Here is a 20,130-nt window from a genome sequence, read left to right on the forward strand (position 1 = left end):
AGTCTGGGGGTAAGAACGGGATTCTAGGTGTCCAACAAGCTTCTAGCTTCCAGCTGCTGATTCATGGACTATACTTTGAGTAATAGGGCTTAGAGAATCCTCCTAATTGGGGCCCCTGTAGAAGTGGCCAAATTATCTACTAGAATGTCTATACTTGCCCCAGCTGCAACTCAGATCCCTGTAGGAAGCCTCTGAAGGAAATGCAACTGGTCATAGTTGGGAGTACAAACAGAAGCACTGATTGCCGTTGTTCCAAGATTATTGTTTCAAAAATGTTTGAAGACCAAATAGCTTTGGATGACAGAGATAATATCTCCCACCAGAGCAAAGGGAATCAAGCTTACTGCCTGTTATAAAAGATTCTGGTTCCCAAAGCCCATGGTTTCTCTCCTACAAAGCAATCCATTGTTCGTACAGGTATTATTTGGCCCTTGTCATGTCACCCTGTGGGAATGAGGCTTTGGGCAAGCAGCACAAAATTGATGGTACTCTGGCTATTGCCACTGCTTTGAGTAATAAACTGTTCTTTATCTCTGTCCCAGGGGTCTTGTGTCTTCTTCCAGTATCCATGAAACTGAGGCAGGTCAACTTAATGGTTTGCAGGTAACATAAGGTCTTACTTACATCCTTCACAGTTCTTGACAGTCACATTACAGATCAAACCAAACTTCCTGGGCATACAATGCAGAATACATTCCTAACTAAGACTGGATTATTCCTTAATTCTTCAAATCACTCCATGGTTTTATAAAAGATGAGCAATGTCTGACTAATATCTACCCACCTTTCTTATGCACATACACTTTTTTATCCTTGCATTCTAACCCTGGACACACACACACATACTCCAGGAGCCCTTGTCCAAATCTCGCTGTGTCTTCTTAAACTACTGGCCTCTGCATTCCTAGCCATTTTCCTGTATGCCACTGGACATTCTGTACCAAAATGCTGACAGTCAGACCTGCAGCTCTCATGTCATTTTGACCTTTTCCAGCCAGCCAAAGAACAAAAAACTGAGGGAGCTGACAGGTGATTTGTTATACTAATTTGACAAGGGCCACCTGATGCCAGAAAGTCTTTAGTTCAACAAAGCTGTAAGTCCCTGGATGGTGACCAGATGTACTTTGGGGCCAGGGAAAACCTTGCTGGTCCTCTCCTAACCACTCCAACTTACATCACAGTCTTCTAAATCAATGTCCTTAGTGTATCTACGCCTTGGGTTGAAGATGGCTCAAAAGGGTAGAAAAATAAAATGTAAGTAAAAACTGCAGTTGACAGCTTCAGGTTCTAATCTGTGCTAAAGACACCATGCCCCTCTTTCGTATCTTCCCCTTTTATCATCAATTATTGCTATTATTAAATCCCAGTGTGTCCCCTGTTGTCTTAAAAACGTATCCCCAAATGCACAGGAACCTTCGCTGCCTTCTCTACTCTTCCCACCCTCAGAGCTCCTCACATCCAGGAAAGTCTCATGTATGTGCATTTACCATATGGTGTTGGTGAGAGATAACAGCTTATTGTGGTGTTTCTGCATGAAGTATTTTCATTTTAGAAGAGCATCACTCAGAGCCAGGATTCAGATGACCCAAGGGAGGTACCTGGGACACAAAATTTAAGAACCCCAGGAGCAGACACATCCTTAAAATCTGTACCCCAAGTGCCTCATTTGCATCACCCTGGTATCCTAGCCCCGGTGTCACTACAGGAAAGGAAGATGCCTGATTTAAAGTCCCATGATGGGTAGGTAAGTGAGTATTGGGAGATCCTTCCTAGAAGTCTTCAAATCCGTGGTCCCTCCCACAAAAGATTTCCTCCAAACAGACTGAGTCAGTGGCTGATCTCCTCCTGGTCACTGAACAAAAGGAGAAGGCAGATGCTATTCCTGCACCCTGACACCCAGATACAACAGGCTCTGCTTGATGATGTCACCAGCTGTGTAAAAGCCCAATGTAATGTCCAGACACTTAATGTTTGTCTGGGCCCCATTCTGATTCTTCTGTCCTTTGACTGTGGATTCTTAGATCACAAAGATTTCTCCCTTGAATTTTATCCTTGAAACACAACTTACTCAGTTCAGTGAGGATGGGGATTCTTCGGAATTTTGGTTTCTCAGGAAATCCGGTGAAACACTCTGAAGTCCCTTTTGTGAACACACACAACAAAGAAAAGAGATTGATAAATGCAAACAAAGTGGCTTTTAAGACTTGGCAAGGATGAAAATGCATGCCATGTTACCTGATGCTTTATCTTAACAAAGTTAAGGGAAAGAAAATTGGGGCCTCCTCAGCATTTCCTTTTGAGAAGTGGTGTGTGTTTTAAATGGCATTTCAAATGAACTACAAAAAAGTGAAGCTCTCCCAGTCGTTGCTTATTGATGACAAAGTAAAATATGATTATTCTGCATGGAGTGGTAGTGCTGGGTAATGGCTCAGACAGGCTGTGCCTCAATCCACATCCATTTGCTTGCAGAACTTTTAGGGAACCATGAATAAATGGTGGTGCTTCCCCACCAGTGCTTCTGGAGATACTACCACTAGTTTCTGGCTCCTAGTGCTCTTGGCTTCTTTGAGATATTCTCTGGGTACCCGGGTGCCCATGAGGCAATGCTCATGTCTTCTTTCTTCTTTAGCAGAACTGGCTGCCTCCCATCTCTGGTTGGCTTGACTCAATCCTAAATCCCTTGGGACTTCCTTAAAGATGGGCAGGATGTGACTTGGGGCCTCTGAGCTTTGCTTTCAGTTTACAGACAGATTTCCCTCCTGTGTTAGGAGGTGAGCCTCGACTCACTTCCTCTGTGGGCCTCAACTCCAAAACACAGCAATGCATGGTACCAGCCTGAAACACAGTGCTACCTTGCAGGGAACAACAGGAAGGTTCAAAACCCAGCTGAACACCAGAGTTCCGGTCTCCAAGCCACACTAAAAAAATGTAAAGGATGAAAAAGGGAGAGAGAGATGGGAAGCTGGGGTCCACTTAAAAAAGAAACACACGCACAATGATCTCATCAGAAGTGATGCTTTGATAGGGTTTGAAGAGAGGTCTCTTGGATGTTGGAATGGAGTCCTGAGGGATAGGGAACAGCCACCCAGGCAGAGGGAATTGGATAAGGGATACAAAGCAGGAAAGAGTCAGTATAAATAAGATGAAGTAGGAGAAAATTCAAACTCCCAATTGGCCTCCAAAACCCCGTGTGATTTTCCTATAATTGTCATGGGTCACCATTATAGGGTTTAAAGTAGGGAACTGACATTATCTGTTAAATATTTATAAAAGATCCCTCTGGCTGCTGTGAGCAGTGGAAACTATAGAGCAATCAGGATTTTACCACGGTCCTATCAAATCTGTGAATTAAGTACATATAGTCAGAGGCTTCGATATCAAATGTTCTTACTAGGTGCACACACATGCTTATCAGTTGAAATAACTGATTTGGACACCAGCGGAAGGACAGCAACTGAATTTCTGCCTTAACTCCCTCTTGTCTTGTAGAGCAATGGTTAATTTGAGTATGTGTCAGATCATAGCCTGGATATATTTCACTAATTGTCAATATTTTTTGCTATGTAATAGTACACAGTATTATACCTGAAATCTTCCAGTCTGGCAGGGTGCTATTATAAAAGATTGCTTAATTGTAGATTACTACTGTACATTTAAATTTCAGTAGCATATTAAGTTGTCAGACTTAATTACCATTATATGTTTAGATTATGCCACAGATTATTTAGTTCAATACCTAGGTTTGCCAACCTGCTCTCCCTGTGATGTGACAGGGCAATAATTAGAACGTCACTGGAAAACCTAAAGTTTCCCACAGAAATGTCCAGGAGGCCTGGCGTTCTTATGGATCCTTAAGAAAGTCCTCACTCTGCTGTCCCCAACTCCCAACATCCCTTGGTGAATCACTGTATGGAATAGCCTTGGTAGTCCTCGATGGCCTTCACATATAAGTTTATCATGACTGAGAAGATGTGGAAAAGCCTGCTTATCCCACAAGAGTCTCACCAGATATGCTAGGGCAAGGTTTCTGATTGGTACTATTGACATTTGGGGCCAAAAAGTTTTTTGTTATTATTATTATTTTAAATCATGCGGGGCTGTCCTGTGCATTATAGGATGTCTACCAGCATCTCTGACCTCTACTCACTAGATGCCAATAGTATCCCATCAAGTTGGGACAACCAAAACTGTCTCTAGGCATTGTCGGATGACCTCTGGGTGGAAGGGTGGCAGCGGAGAGGGGAACTGCCCCTGGTTGATAACCCCGTAAAGGAGAGCAAACTGCCCATTGGCTAGTCTTATGTTGGTGCTCAGCATGCAAGATGTTTTCTGACGCCTGGCAGAATTTCATAGTCCTTTATACTGTCAGTTCTTGGAAGTGTATATTCTCATTTCTATCTCTTAGGGATGGTACAAGAATGGTATTCACATGAAATGGGAAGAATGGTTAAGAGAGCCAAATAGGCTTCTTCAAGGCTTCAGAATTTCTCTATATAAACTCCGAGTAGATTTCTATAATGCCAGAGTAATTGATGAAAAATCTGAGTAATGATCCTTTGCTATTCTTGGGTGCTCATAACGTGACTTTACTGATGTTATAGCCAGCAGATAAGCAGACTCAGTGACCTTCGTTAGGTGGCGCAGTAGAGCCTGTCTAGATCTCCATTTCCTGGTCACACGGTTGGGTATGATGATATCCCTAAAAGAAACCTTGCAAGCCTCCCACAATACATTTTTCTCTAAACCTTTCCTTTTATCTTTGGGGAAAGCATGTACTCATACTTCATAACAATTGAAATACTTTGATATTTCTTCATTTTCTCTGCCCCTTTCCAAACCTTTTTCCTTCTCTCTTTTACCTCCTTCTACCAATTAATCTTTCTCCTTTGAGGGCATCCTTCTAGCCTGTAACAGAGTACATGGCACACCATACCAAATCAATATTGTTTTGTTGAATTAATGAATAAGCAAAGGGATAAAAATCACTAGAAATAAAGGAAAGTGGAATTAAATCCATAGGTTTCTCTCTTTCTAGCCTATATAAGATGTGAGATGAAGTAAAAGTAATGATAGGAAGGACAAGTCACCGAGATGATTAACTCAATGGCCAATGTCAGTTTATCCCAGGCTTAAGTGGGCATTTTCATTTGTATACTGATGACTTTGCCTTTAAAGTGAATACTTCTTCTGCTTTGTCCAATTATAGAAAGTTATAAGCATGGTGTGTACACACACACACACCACTCACACATATATCACACACAAATCGTGTGTAAATCTGAGTGAGCCTAATTGCTAAGCTAAGGTTTTATGTGCAGAGCACAACAGCATTTTTTGATTTGCTCAGCAGAGATATGGTTCATACATCCTCAGTCTGGATTTCCATGGCACTTTGATATTCATAAAGTGCTTTGTTATTAGCCTGCTTTGCAAAACACCTTGAAACTCTGGGTGCTGAGTGGGCTTTCATTGCTTAGTGAGGGTGTCTCAGGTAGCTGGCTCAGTTCACCTACCAGAGATTAGGCTAGATTGCTCATTTATTCCTCTGTCCCAAGACCCTTTTATGTTCTCACCTAGCAACAGCACCTAGGAGTCAGAGAGAGTTCTTTTGGTTTCCTAATTTGATTCATGAACATTTTTATCCAAAACAATAACCATGAAAGCCTTGTGATGCCGTTGATGTCTGACTGTTCCAAGTTCCATGCAAAGTGGTCAACAGCTATGTAGCTAAAGGACTAAGTTCCTGATCCTGATACAGAGGATCAACATTCCCAAGGGAAATGGCTGGATACAGGGAACCCCAACCATGATTTACTTTTATTTGTTGAGTTGAAAATCTGTTTTAGATACAGAAAATTCTTCAGAAATAGTACTTTCATATTAGGTTGAGTGTCTAGTACTCAACTTTGGAAACAAATTAATAGTAAGCCTTTTCCTATTTGGGAGGAGAAGGAAAACCACAATATTTAGTGGGAATTTACCTTGAACACTTGGGTACAGTCAAACATAAGGGCTCAAGAGCCCATCTTACTGGCTTATTTGTTGCAATTCAGTGTGTATGTGGTAAGCATCTAAGTGACCATAGTTGTACTAGGAACTAAGAGGAATACAAAGGAGGAAGAGACTTGATCCCCATCCTGAACAGATCCTGCTTCTCACCATCTCTTTCCAATCTGAAGCTGCAATACAACATTTTTAGTCTGTAGAAGTTGAAAGGGACCTTAGAGATAATCTTGTACAATTCATATATTAAAAGCATCTTCCAAGAGTAAGAGAGAGTTATACTTCATTCTCTCAAACATGAAACTAGGAAGAGTATGGAAACAACTCTAAGATCCAATGAGGATTGATACTACTACTGCTACTACTACTAAATGTTATTAATTATAATAATATGCCAATTTCTATCTTAACTAATATTTAATAACAACAACAAAAACAGCACTAAAAATTCAGTGATTTTTCTTAAAATTGGAAAATAGTGTTACATGCATTCCATTTAGAATACAGACATAGTTTTCATTTGACTTAGGATCCCCAAGGACTGAACTGTCTGCTACTTCCATTATAGAATTCTCAGAGTTGGAAGGGAACTTCAAGGCTATCTGGTTCAATGTCTCCTCCTCCCCATTATCAAAATACTTCTGAGAGGAGTTAATTCTCTTTCCTTGTTCCATTCTCTCTAGCCTCCTCCTGTCAGGGAGTTGTTCTTACATGGTTCTTCAGGCATATGGGGAGCGCAAATAACCCGCAGTGATCCGATGTTGAGGGTAGCCATGATGGTCTCTGTGTCTACCAAAGCTGGGCTGCTCAATGCCTTGGATGAGGAGGATAGAACAGCGCACATGGAACATTCCTCTATGTTGGCTGCGCGGAGGTCTTCAGGAAAGAGTGCAGATCCCTAACGAGAGAAAACCCAGTAGAGGAGGGACTTCTCAGATGGAGGGAATTTTTCATGGCTCAGGGTAATGGCTCAGGGTAATGGCTCTTTGTGGGTGATGCCAATTTTTCAGCCAAACCCTCTCTAGCCTCCATTGACTTGGTTTCAAGACTCAGCTACCTGATATTTGAACACATTTAGCTTCACTGATCATTAATATCTTAGTGTGACTAAATTTCACAGGCCCTTTCTTGAGAGCAAGTCTGGATGAGCCAAAGGAGGGTGGAGACAGAAGAGCCCACATCCATTCATATGACTCAAGTGGGAGAAGCAAATTAGGGATAACAGTAGGGATAACAGGAAACATTCAGAGAAAGGAGAAGTTATGGATCTAAAGGCAAATTTTGCATCCCCACAATTTTGTTTGTAGCTGACCTTTCCTGTTACTCTCTGGGTTAACTAGCATAGTGATGGTTACTTCTTTCCCAATTTGGTGGAGACACAGGGATAGATCTGATCCCGCCCTCAGGAAGCTTAGACTAGAATACTGGTAATTCCTAACACTAGCTGGATCTGGAGATTTCTGGTTCTTTTCCTTGTCTTCCTTTCTCTGGCCTAATAAAAGGGTGCAGTGCAGAGAATTTTGGTGCCTTTTTTAAAGGGAAATGAAATTTGTTCCTTGACGGAACCATTTTTGAAATTTGAAAAATATTACACATTGCCAGCATCATTTCATGAAAAATATTACATGCTTTGGTGCATTTCACACCGCCATATTTTTTTTTAATCCAGGGAAAGAGAGGGATACAATGGCATACAGACCTATAAAGGTTCAGAGCAAATACAATTACAACCACAATGTCATATATGCAGAACCGATCCATTTCTCATAAATGTAAACCGAATTCTTCCTTTTCATACATCTATCAAGGACTGTGTGGCATTATGTGTTCCAGATTAGATGTGTCTCCAGAAAAGACGAGAAAGTTGGAACACAAAGGCTTAGCTATTAGCTTTAGCTATTAAGTCAGAATCAGATTCAGAAATGCAGAGAAACTGTGAGTTATATAAAAACCATAAAACATAATAATAAACATAAAACACAACATGCAGTGGATCCTGAGCATAAACCCAGGAGCCAAAATGTCTAGATTTAGGTCTTAGCTCTGCTACTTACCAGTGGTGTAAACTTGGACAGCTTACTTACTCTCTCTGTGCCCAAAGTTCAACACTTTCACAATCTACCCCATAGGATTACTTTGAGGATTAAATGAGTTACTTTATGTAAGATGCTTGGAACAGTTTTTGATAGCAGTAAGCACTATATAACTACAAGCTATTATTTTGTTATTAATGCTAGTACCATTAGTGAATACAAATATTCACTCTATGTGACACTTACAGGAAGAATGTATATCTGGGGAAAATTCCGGAGAAACACCCATTCTCTCTTCAGGTAATCCAAAGATCCGATGAATACAATGTCCTTCAGCTCCTGCCGGGTATAGCTGCTAGCTCTCAAGGGTATTACAAAATTCCGAAGCCCCATCAGCGTTGAGTGGGCATCTCCAAAGACACATGCTACCACGTGGTTCCGAAACTCATGTTTTGACTTGTCCATTCGTTTCTAAGCATAAGCAGGCCAGAGTCTGGTCAGTTTTAGAAACAAGCTGAGAGTCTCTCAAAGAGGGCTCCTTCCCCTCATACCAATACTTCTAGGTACATCCACAGGACTACTTCCACAAGGATAATGTGATTCTGCAAATTGCTCATAAAAATGGAATTTATCTGCCTTGGGCAATTCTACTTTTTATCTTTTTGTGGAGTTCCTTCTGACTCCACTGTTTAAAGTCTTTTATTAGCCTGGAGTACATCAATTAAAACTCAAATAAGTGTCATTCCTTGAGGTGGGACATCATAGAACCAAATGGGGAACACATCTTTTATTGTCATTACATGTTTTTGGCCTTGTATGTGCTATAGTGAGATTCAATGGAAAGCTAAGACATTACAAGTTCCTTTGCTAAATTTATGTTTTCTAGTGAGCCCTGAAAATCACGTCAGGTTGTACAAAATTCTTCAGTTTTCAGTGGGTTTTTGTATATACGAAAATATCCATTAGTTTGGAACATGTGAAATTGCCTTTTCATGGGCCCAGAATGGTTGAATATTGGTCATTTTATATGGTTCCACCTAATACACCAAACTGATTCAACAGATGCTTTTGCAAAGTTGAAGAAATTCCTATGCAAAGTGCACAAAAGAAATAAAAAGGTCACAAAAATTCCATCTGAACTCAAGCATTTACACATGTCCCGCACTACCATCAGCAGCACCAGTTGTTAACGTTTCTTTAATATCTCTAAGTTGAAAATAATAACGTACATGACAAATATTTAGGTTAGATTTGTCCCACATTCACAGAGACTTTTAAGAATGATAAATGTCACTTTAAAAAAAAGAGAGAGATGATATTCCTGTAGGAAACTCATGTTGAGCCTTTGTCTGATTTCTTCCAGGGAATGAGTCAAGGTCTTCTCTAGTGACACTGGGATGGGCTGGAAGGAGCACTGGATCTGGAGGAAGACCTGATTCTGTATTCTTTTGTATTACTATGAACAAACTACTTTAACCCTCTCACCCTCAATTTCTGTAAGTTTCAATGGTTTAAAAATAAGAGTGAATTCTGTTATGGAAATTAAATACCATATTGAAAATGTAATGCTCAACTAATTAGCTGTTGTTCAATACCTATTAGTCAACTCTGAATCTTATTGAATTCCTAGAGTTTCAGAGGAGGACTCTTGGAAGGTGGTAGAGAACAAGTTAAATGCATTTTTTTAAAAAAAATTTTTTTCAACGTTTATTTATTTTTGGGACAGAGAGAGACAGAGCATGAACGGGCGAGGGGCAGAGAGAGAGGGAGACACAGAATCGGAAACAGGCTCCAGGCTCCGAGCCATCAGCCCAGAGCCCGACGCGGGGCTCGAACTCACGGACCGCGAGATCGTGACCTGGCTGAAGTCGGACGCCCAACCGACTGCGCCACCCAGGCGCCCCAAGTTAAAAGCATTTAAAAGCATTTCATGTATGAGTGTGTTCTACATTCGTCTGCTCATGAAGACTCAGAATACTTCAAATGGATACATCATCCTCCCTCACGCCCGTCCTTAGCTGGGTTAAATGACAAGCTTCTGTGAAACACGGGCTGATAAAATCTAACCAGATAAATAAGTAACATCTGACATCTCCACAATTAGTTTGTCAAATTAGCATATATGAGGAAATACTCTCTTTTCAGAGGGAATTACCCTGTGAGGGGAAATAAAGCTACTTGTCTGGAGAGCCTTCCTAGAGAGTGATGTGAATCTTAACCAAATCTATTAAATAATTGTCTCTCGCTAATCCGATTAGTTGTAACTTGAATAATGAAGCCTCTAACGGTATTTAATGTAACATGCCTGAAGTCCAACTATCGCTCTTCTGAGTAGAACTAAACAATTAGAAACAAGATGCATGGCAGAGTGCATTAATGGGCACAGCTAGAGAGACAATTTCTCCAACAAACTGTGGCACAAAACTGTCTCCCAATTGAGAAAGATGGCAGCTTTGGGAGGAAGTGGAGGGTGCACTATCTGTTCAAAGTAACTTAGGCCAACCACTTCCACTTGACCCTTCCACAAATCAAACCAAATTCGAAGACCCCTTGAATTCTGCAGTATGGACATTTCTCCTCTATGGTCGCAAGTTTCAAAACCTTTAGAATTTCTTAAACTAGAAGCCCTTTTAAACTTATCAAAAGACTTAGTTGGTGTCCTGAACTATATTCTACATCAAGCGTCAGAAAGGAGCTATCTAGCATGGCAACCTGTCTCTGTGCTTAAGAAATAGGTATGATAAAGCATCTGTCATTTCTATTTCTTGGTCTCTTGGATACCTCCATCTGCAACCAACTTCTCAACCTTTCTAATGATTCCCCTCCCACTGAAAACATGTTTATCTTCCTACTCAACGGAGTTTATTTTGCTTAGTTTAGAATAAGACATCATTGCTGAAATGGTGAATTTCAGCCGCAACCCTAATAGTGTTCTAGTTGATATGACAGTTCTGACAATTTTGTGCTTCTGATCAAATGATTGATCAGGCTTTTACAAAAATTGGAACATATTCTGTCAGGACACTGGTACCAAGCCACAAGAGCTGTATGTGTGTGTGTGTGTGTGTGTGTGTGTGTGTGTGTGTGTGTGTCTAACAGAAGAAAAGTGAACTGAACTACTTTTGGAAAGCAAGAAAAAGATATAATTATCAATTAGTCATAGTTGAAAAAATGATATAGGGTTCATACAACATATAATCACTTTTATTAGTTATATTTACCAACTACTGCTTGCAAGTAAACCACTGAGATTATGCTAACTCTGGAAAATGAGAATAGATGAGGATCCAGAAAGCAGGTGTCAGAGCCTGGATTAGGATACAGACTTTTTACATCTTAGTTGCTGGCATTTCAGTAAATTGAGTTAGTTCATTTCCTTGAGAAAACAGAGGCAGGGACAGGATTCTAATATCTATTAGGATTCATCCAGGTCATGCATCTGGGAGATACACTCTTGCCTAATGTATTACGCTTAAGTACAGCCAGCTTTAAGAAAAACCACTATAGAAAATCCAAACTTTAAAACCAATAATTAGGAAAATGTTTATTTACTTTTTAAAAAAGAAAGGCTTCAGAGTTCTTGTAAATGGTTTCCCTGGTGCACTGAAATTAATTAGATTTACTAGCAAAACAGCAAAGTGTCAGGAGAACATTATTCTAAATAACTGACTCAGCTAAACCCTGAAAGGAGGGAAAAAGTAGTTGAACAATCTGATCTGATTGCTTCAAATCCCAGCACATTACCCACATCATCTTTGTCAAATGCTACATCTGTTACCCTGTATACCATTCATATGGGTGGAGAGGAATGTGTCCTTCCTTTGAAATTCACAGTGTACAAAGAGAAATGGCAGGCGCTTATATAACTAGTGTAAGGACTTACTTTCCCTAGATGAGTAGCTTTATTTTATCTGAGATTTGGTGCAAGATCACCTACCAGAATCACTCTGTCCAAAGCAATTGCTCTGCACCAGTGAAACATGCCGCTGTCATCAAGCTGGTCACAACCCGGTTCTGGTTCATACAGAAAAGCCCTAAGTAGGGAGAATGGAGAGTTAGCTGAGAACATTTGGGGCACTAATGTAACAAAGCCAAGATGTCAGACTCATTAGAACCTTGCACTCAAAGTGCAAACAACACAAGGAAAGTGACCTTCAGTCTGTGAGAGTCCCGAATAAAGATTCATGTCTGAAGGACACCAGTGAGTGTATCACAGCTGAAGACATACTAAGCCTGTTGTGTGTGTGTATTTAACAGACCTATCAGTCTCTCCTTTTACCTTACATTATACTGCCTTAAAGGTAGTTATTTTTGCTCTTAATTTTGCTACTGCAGTGATGAAGAAATCATGGGAGGTGTTTTGGGCACCTGAATATAGAATTTAAAAGGCTGTGAGATTGAGTCATGAATGCAGTCTCTTTCCTTGGCCTGTTTTCCCCCCTTCTCTTTTCTATATCTTTGTGTATGAGGCCCTGTTGAATATGAGGCCCTGTTGAAACATCCTCACTTACTCCATGTGTTTTGCATTCTTTACAGCTTCCATCCCTGGCCTGCATTGGACTAAACTCTGCTCTAATCTTGGTTTAAGTCTTGGCAAAGCCCTCCACGTGATCACCCCACACTGGAGTTGGGCACAATGCTTGTCATGGATATGCTCAACCACTGAAAGTGTTAGATGATCTTTGGAAAAATCTCCTCGCATCCAAAGGAATGCATATTTGCTCAGTAGAGAAGAGAGGAAACCCTTCCGGAAGCACAGAAAGTTCAGAGTTGAAAGAGACTATTTGAGTCAGGAGAATCAAGGCTTAGTCTGAAGAAATAACCACAAAATTCCAGGGACTGAACATAACCTGGGTTCTCACTCACACCATGTATTTTCCTCAGGTAAGCAGGCGCCTGTAGTCCATGCAGCCATCCCAACCTTTAAGGGAACAGAGGCTATACCATCTTAGGTTCACACACCTGGAACTCACATCCTTCTCAGTCATTAAGGCAAGGGAAAAGAACTGGAGAATCAAGACTGGGCTTTAAAAAATTTTTTTTAACGTTTTATTTATTTTGGAAGGAGAGACAGGTCATGTGCCAGGGAGGGGCAGAGAGAGAGGCAGACACAGAATCTGAAGCAGGCTTCAGGCTCTGGGCTGTCAGCCCAGAGCCCGATTCAGGGCTTGAACTCACAAGCCATGAGACGGCTCACCTGAGCCAAAGTTGGACGCTTAACCCACTGACCCACGCAGGCACCCCAAGACCGGGCTTTTAATTTCATTGGCCCAAAGGGACACGCCATCATTTTTGCTTACATTCCAGTGGCCAAACCTAGTCAGATGGCTCCTGCTAGCTTTATCAGGGTTGAGGAGCATAGGGAGTAACTGAAATACTTAATGATCATTGTAGTCTCTGCCAGACACTTTAAAGACCACTCCTTGTTTTATGGATAAAAGTCAAAGTGCTAACAAACGGTAAAGCTGGTGTTTCTTTTTTTTTTTTCAACGTTTATTTATTTTTGGGACAGAGAGAGACAGAGCATGAACGGGCAAGGGGCAGAGAGAGAGGGAGACACAGAATCAGAAACAGGCTCCAGGCTCCGAGCCATCAGCCCAGAGCCCGACGCGGGGCTCGAACTCACGGACCGTGAGATCGTGACCTGGTTGAAGTCGGACGCTTAACCGACTGCGCCACCCAGGCGCCCCTAAAGCTGGTGTTTCAATATACTGCTAAGGTTGACATTACTGGTGCTCAGAATACCCAATTTCCCTTTCCTTCCTTAGTATATGGGCAGCTGTGGGGTCACATGACCAGTTCTGACCAATGAAATGTGAGAAGTGACGGCTCAGGTAGTGACACACTCCTGTGTGATTCTTCAGGCTCTCTCGTAACCTGCTTAAGTGATGACCAGCCAGCCTGACAATATGAACACCCAAGTGGAGCAGAGGGCCCTAGCCTCACTGACCTGTGTTGGACGTGTCACGGGAAAAAGAAATACACCTTTGTGGTGCTAAGCCACTAAGATTTCGTGGTTGTTACCATAGCATAAATGCATCTTCTTCTGACAGAAATGCCTTTTCTAAAAAACATGTTGCACGGAATTGTAGTAACTGGAGAAGTCCTGAGGAAATGCTTTCTGCAGTCAAATAACGTTTGAGAAAGATGCCCTCTCTTTGAGATTCACACTGTGCCTTAGCGTATGAAAGGTTCAGAAAAGTCTCGCAAAAAAGAAATCCTTGAAAGTTTATATAATCCAGTGTTTCACACACTTGTTAGACCACACACACGTTTACCATTTACTTATTTGATATATTCATTTACTAATTTAAAAACACCTGTCACTATCTCTTGAAACGCCTTTTGGGACATACTGTACAATGTCACATGATAGGTTCGGCCCCAGTAATGAGTACATTATGAGAGTACTCTCCTGTGAGATTTTATCAAACATCCTGGGAGAAATACAACATATTGCACTCTGTGCTGCAGGTGAATGTTTTTTTTTTTTCTTTCTGTGAATTAATACAGCTTGTTATTCAACACCTGGCCCAAAGGCTCAGACTGTAAGATAATTATCAAGCAATTTTGATGTCTTTAACCAAGTCGGTTTCTAAATTGCTATCTTAAGTCATAATTTTTCAGACAAAGGAACTTACTTAAACTTAAGATTGTCAGCTTAGAAGTGTCAGAAGACCCAGATAGAGAAGCTGCCATGGGAGAAGGGTTTGGAAATTAAGAGCTTATTGCCAATGAGATTGGCCAAGACTGAGGTGCAATCCTTTATCTTCCTCACCATTTAAGACTCCCTATAAACCTGGTGGATTCTAGTCATTTACCTAGCCAGAGAATGTTGCAACGTAAGCCTCAAGGTCAGTTTGACCAAAATGGGTTATCTTGTTCTTTCAAATTAACATGCTTTGGGTGGTTTAAATACGGCTCTTAGAATTTGCGTACAAATTCCATAACTCGTGAGCTCTAACTCCTAATTCTAAGAACCATACAGGCTCTCTTAATGGTACTAGATAGAACCGTGGTGATGGCTTTATGCCAGGCTTGTTAAAGAAACTCACCAGGGGACATACCTAAGATGAGTCTGTTTTTGATTTTTATCAGGATCTGGAGAACTGGCTATGGTACTCATTCATACAACCTACTTTTCTCTCCACGTGTAGATTCCTAGACACCATCCCTCAGATACTGATATAAAATATACCCAGGTTACCTTCAGAGAGGTGCCTTCCTGCTCTCCGCTCTCTTCATTCAAGTGTGCAAAAACTGCTACTGTTTTCCTTCTGGTTACTTTCTTCAGCCTTTTCACTTTTCCCCTCCTTCTCCCTCTTCCTGCCCCTTCCTCCATCCCCATAATGAGGACTCCTGGTCTTTTAGGCAAAAGGAGAATAATCTTCTCCCCTGCACATTTTAGCTTGACTCGGGATACCAAATCAATCGCTGTACACTTTTCTATCATAATAAAAGCATGATCTATGTACCCAAGCTGTCACAGACAACATCTTTCTTCATTCTGATGTTATGGAAAACAGATATGCCTTAGAGGAAACACCTGTTGGAGACCTGCATAAAAGAAAAGGCTGGAGGAGCCCCACTTCATCATAAAGGCATCCATCTGGTGTCCTTGCCGAGCAAAACCTGATGCAACTTATTTCACCATCTCTTAACTAAAGCTCCCTTCTGTCGTATGCCTTGCAAATGACATGATCCTTGCAGAAATATACCTTCCTAAAGAGAATAATAAATCACCTATGGGAATGTGCAGCACTAGCAGTCTTATAACTAGGAAATGAAGGTTAGAACATAAAGGTTGATGCTATTGGAGGCAAGAGGTGCCACAGAACACCATCCTGGTCATTCAGGGCAAAAAGGAAAAGCCACACCCTAACCAGAGGTAGAAGTTTCCAGGGTGAAGGACCTTTCTGTATAGGAGAAACTGGCAAGAAATATGGTAGGAGTTCCCTGAGAGGGCCCTCAGCGGACATGTTTAGGATGAAGGCAGGGTAGTTCACTGGTCACAAGACGGGCTTCTCTTTGTGCAAGCAAAGTAGGACACTTCCACCTGGGAGCATTCAGGAAGCATCGAATTCTGAATTCCTCTCAGAGTCAGGTCTCTGATTTCCATATTCAGAGGCTGACAGGTCTAGCGTGTTGGGTGAGAACAGCTTTTGTAGCCAGTCCACTGGTGGATGTCCAGAGCAGCATGGGGATGAAGGCTCTAGCTTTCCTTGCTGATGACTGCCTTCCTCGGAGCTGCTTTCATATGCACGAAGCCAATTATCTTTTGAGTACAAGCGTGAGCACGTCCCAGCTAAGGAAGGCAGGCTCTTTCCTCTCTGCTCCCTGGAACCGTTCCGAAGAGTATTTTTATTCTTCCATGTGCATAGCAACTTATCCTGTATGAATCCTATCACTTAAAGGAAAATAGAAGCGAGGGACCATGTGCCTTCAGTTTCCAATGGTGACATCTGATGGAAGAGAGAGATCAAGCCATGTAGGAAATCCTCTGTTAAGGTGGGGTAGGCGTCAGTGTCAGGTCAGGAAATACAGTTTCCAAGACTCTAAGTCTGCTGTCATTATTTTCTCGAAGTTACAGACTTGACTTAGATTGTTCTTGAAGATGATCTACTAGTGGATGATATCCTCCACTGTTCATTGGTATCTATTATAAAGTTTAAAAGGCACCAACATTTCTTTTCTCTCTCTTACTCTTTTGCAGGCCACATTTTTGGATGTGTTAGGAAACCCTGGCATGTAACCATTCTATCTGAAGCCCTTTTAAAACTCCATAGGTGGCTTGTAAATTCTTAGGAGAGTTTTCTGGCCTGGTTGCAGAACAATGTATTTTTTGCTCAAGACTTGAGTTAAAGTAACAAGTTTTAAAGGCTTAGCATAGAAAGGACAAGCCCCTTGGCTGCGCGTTGGGAAGGAGTGGGGAGGAATGTGTCAGTGTGCCCAAGAGTTTCAGTGCCCTTCTTGGTTCAGTCTTTGGAAAACACTACTGAAACTGTACCTTGAAGGTGGTGATCAAGTTCCCACCAAAAATGGAGGGAATATCTTCTGTCCCAGGATCCCTTTGGTACTACTAAGGACTTTGTATCTTGAAGGCTACAGCTGCCTTCTCTCTGATGACTTGGTGTATAGTGACAAGGTGATTCAGTTTATACTTAATCTGAAAACACTAATTGCTTGTCAATTCTGACTACCACCTTTCATGTTCTAGGAAAAAGACAATCACCTAAAATTTGGGAATGTGAGGGCCAAGTTATATAACCAGTGCTTCCCACTCTATCCTGTGCCTGTCTCTTTCTCTCTCTGTCTTGCACGCATTTATACATACTACACAGGTGCTATAGTCAAATTTTCAAATATGACCCTTTATGGCCACGTTATGATTTCATTTTTCTGGGTTTCACCTTGTTTCCACTTATTCATAATAAGGCATTATTTTTTACCTTGAGGGAAACTTAAGGTTTAAAAACATGGGTTATTTTTTTACAGTCCATTCCCCTAGGAACCTATCGATGAGCAAATGGAGAGGGTTCCCGTGAGGTCTCAGACACTTTTGGGACCAAGAAACCAGGTAAGAATCTCAGGAAGGAGGAGAGCACAATCCCTGTCCTTGTTAGAAAGGCCTCGGTGATCACTGCCTTTTTCATGAGAAAGGCAAAGTGTGCACCTGGTTCTGCACCTTAATGACCAGCTTGACCAGATATCCTTGCTGAGACTCTGTTACCACAAGGCAGAATGCAAGAAAACCTGCCATGAAATCTCAGGGGATCATCCATATGTTGGCAGCAGGCTGGTGGTTATCTCTAAATCATCATGCCCTCTTCTGCCTTGTGGAAAACCCTAGGAAAGGACGGAAGTGGCTGCTGCTGTGCGTTCAGAACTGGAGGTTCCCTGTACAGGAGACTTTCAGCACTAAAACTGGACCCTCTACTACCAGAATGGGAAAAAGCTCCCAGGGAGGGAGGAAAAGGGAAGGGAGAATAAAACACTTGAAACACTATGCCCAGAAAACCTGCCTCTTTGCTTGTAGGCGGATTTGGTTGACGTTCAGTGGAAGGAAAGACAGTTGGGTAGTCAGAGCCCCGTATGTTTTAAGACAAGTAGGTTCCAGTGAATTCTATCTTCCAGTCTCCTGCCTCTGGTTCCTGTCTCTTGATTCTTTGCATAAGAAAACATGGTGGTATTATAAACTTTAATAGTAAAGATTGTAAGTATGATTTGTTTTTAAAAAAATCTGTGAATGGCATTTTAAAAAGGAGACATAATAAAATTCAGGGTATCCTTGTATTCAGTGTAATCTTGTTTCAGTCTACATAATCTGTAGACTGTGTTCTAATGTAAACCAAATCAGCTGTGAATAGAGTGTTCTGTTTGCCTTTAAATGCTGCTTTACAGATGGAGTCTATCAAATCTATGGCCTCTGTTTTCAATGTTTACAATTTAAAATCTCCACAAAGCCGTTTTTTTCCCCACCATCTTGCTTAGAAATTAGACACAAGTCAGAGTGGTCCCAGACCAGGTGAAGACAATAATAAGATGGTGCTTCTAGTAGATAAACCCACATCTGAGCTTTCACTTGAACATCTCTCTGTTAAGCTTTGCTTTATTTCTGATGGGTATAAACTGACAGCTTTCTGCAGAGCATTTTCTGTGAAAATATACATGTAGGCACCTCAGAATTTAAATTGTTACCAGACAGATGATCAAGGAGAAAGATAAAAAAAGACAGTTTCCCTCTTCCTCACCCACTCCCCAGACAGACCCTCATTTAAATCCCTTTATATTTTATGGATATTGCATTTGGGATTTCCTACAATTTGAGCACAAATGAGGCGTGACCCAAAGCAGTAGGTACCCTTAATAAAGGCTGGAGTTTGTGCTGTGGGTAGAGGAGCCTGGGGCTCAGAGCAAACCTCACATCTCAGGAGAACAGTCTCTACAGCCCATCTTTTCAGCATGAGGCTCTACTTCTAGGGTGCTCTTTCCCACCCCGCCTAACACCTTCTAAATATCAAGTGACATTCTAAACACAGAGGTTGACCTAAATGAAAACTATTTTCCAGAGTTTGGGATACAATCTTCTCTGCTCTGTGGATTAGCAACAGAAAGATCAAGTCAGTTACTGATACTTTTGATCCTGACACACATTATTGAAGTAAATGAGAATTTCAGGCAAAAGACTTTTGCCTTTTTGGTGGGATATGGAGGTAGGAAGTAGGAATTTGAAATATCTGCAAACTAGCAAATTTTTCATTGTATTTATAGTTTCTGAGGTTTTATGGGATTGAGCCTGGGTCAGAGATTAGCATGACAAAAATTATTTCCTCATGCATTGGGTGAGAAGCTTGGTCTGGGCAATTATCAATAATAATAACAGCCTCCCCCCGCCACTGAAGAAATTAGGACAGGAAAGAGTAGCATCCATCAAAATATTACTGGTGTGTGTGTGTGTGTGTGTGTGTGTGTGTGTGTGTGTGTGTGTGTGGTGAGGGAGGGCTATCAAACTGAAAGATACAAGCTGTGCAGAGGAAACAAAAATAATTGCAGGTTACATGAATGCTACTGGATTTTCTTTTTTAAATAAGAAGTTATTTGTGAAGTCTCCTTATCTACATTCCTTAGTTTCTCTGACATTCTTGTTGCTGAATGTCAACAAGGAGAGATTATTAGTGTGCTGGGGACTACAGGTTTTTGGAAACACTGAAAGGACCTAATGATGTGTTGAGGGTCACAGGCTTTTAAAATTTCCTCCCATCTGGAAGCCATCACTGGAGGGAAGGCTGTTGAATAAAGGCATCCTGAGTGTTGTAACATTTTACTTAGCACCAGTGACCTGTCAAGAAGCAATGGAGATAATGGCGGTGGAGGCCACTTGGGATCACTCATGACATGGGGCCCTCCTTCTGCTCAATGGACTACATGAAGCCTATTTTTTTTAAGTGGTGTGCCTTGATTAAAGGTGAAAAGTTAGAAGTAGGAGCCTCTGGGGGGTGGGAGAGGGAAAAGGCTGTGGTTAGTGTTCTTTAACAAGAAGAAGTGATTAAAGCGGGGCTGTTATTAGGGATGAAAGGTAGAGTCAGGTTTTTTT

General features: G+C 41.4%; 1 protein-coding gene across 1 annotated transcript in view; it reads right to left on the reverse strand.

The window, feature by feature from the left end:
- Positions 1-20,130, reverse strand: part of KCNU1 (potassium calcium-activated channel subfamily U member 1) — a 149,959-nt gene that overhangs the window by 14,551 nt on the left and 115,278 nt on the right. The window contains exons 20-23 of the mRNA XM_040460964.1: positions 11,974-12,070; positions 8,283-8,507; positions 6,715-6,901; positions 2,069-2,140 (exon numbers count right to left, since the gene is read on the reverse strand). Of these exons, the coding sequence (XP_040316898.1) occupies positions 2,069-2,140; positions 6,715-6,901; positions 8,283-8,507; positions 11,974-12,070 (581 nt within the window). The remainder of the gene's footprint in view (positions 1-2,068; positions 2,141-6,714; positions 6,902-8,282; positions 8,508-11,973; positions 12,071-20,130) is intronic.

Source organism: Herpailurus yagouaroundi, unplaced genomic scaffold, assembly GCF_014898765.1.
Source record: "Herpailurus yagouaroundi ecotype Mexico unplaced genomic scaffold, PumYag 28, whole genome shotgun sequence".
NCBI lineage: Eukaryota > Metazoa > Chordata > Mammalia > Carnivora > Felidae > Herpailurus > Herpailurus yagouaroundi.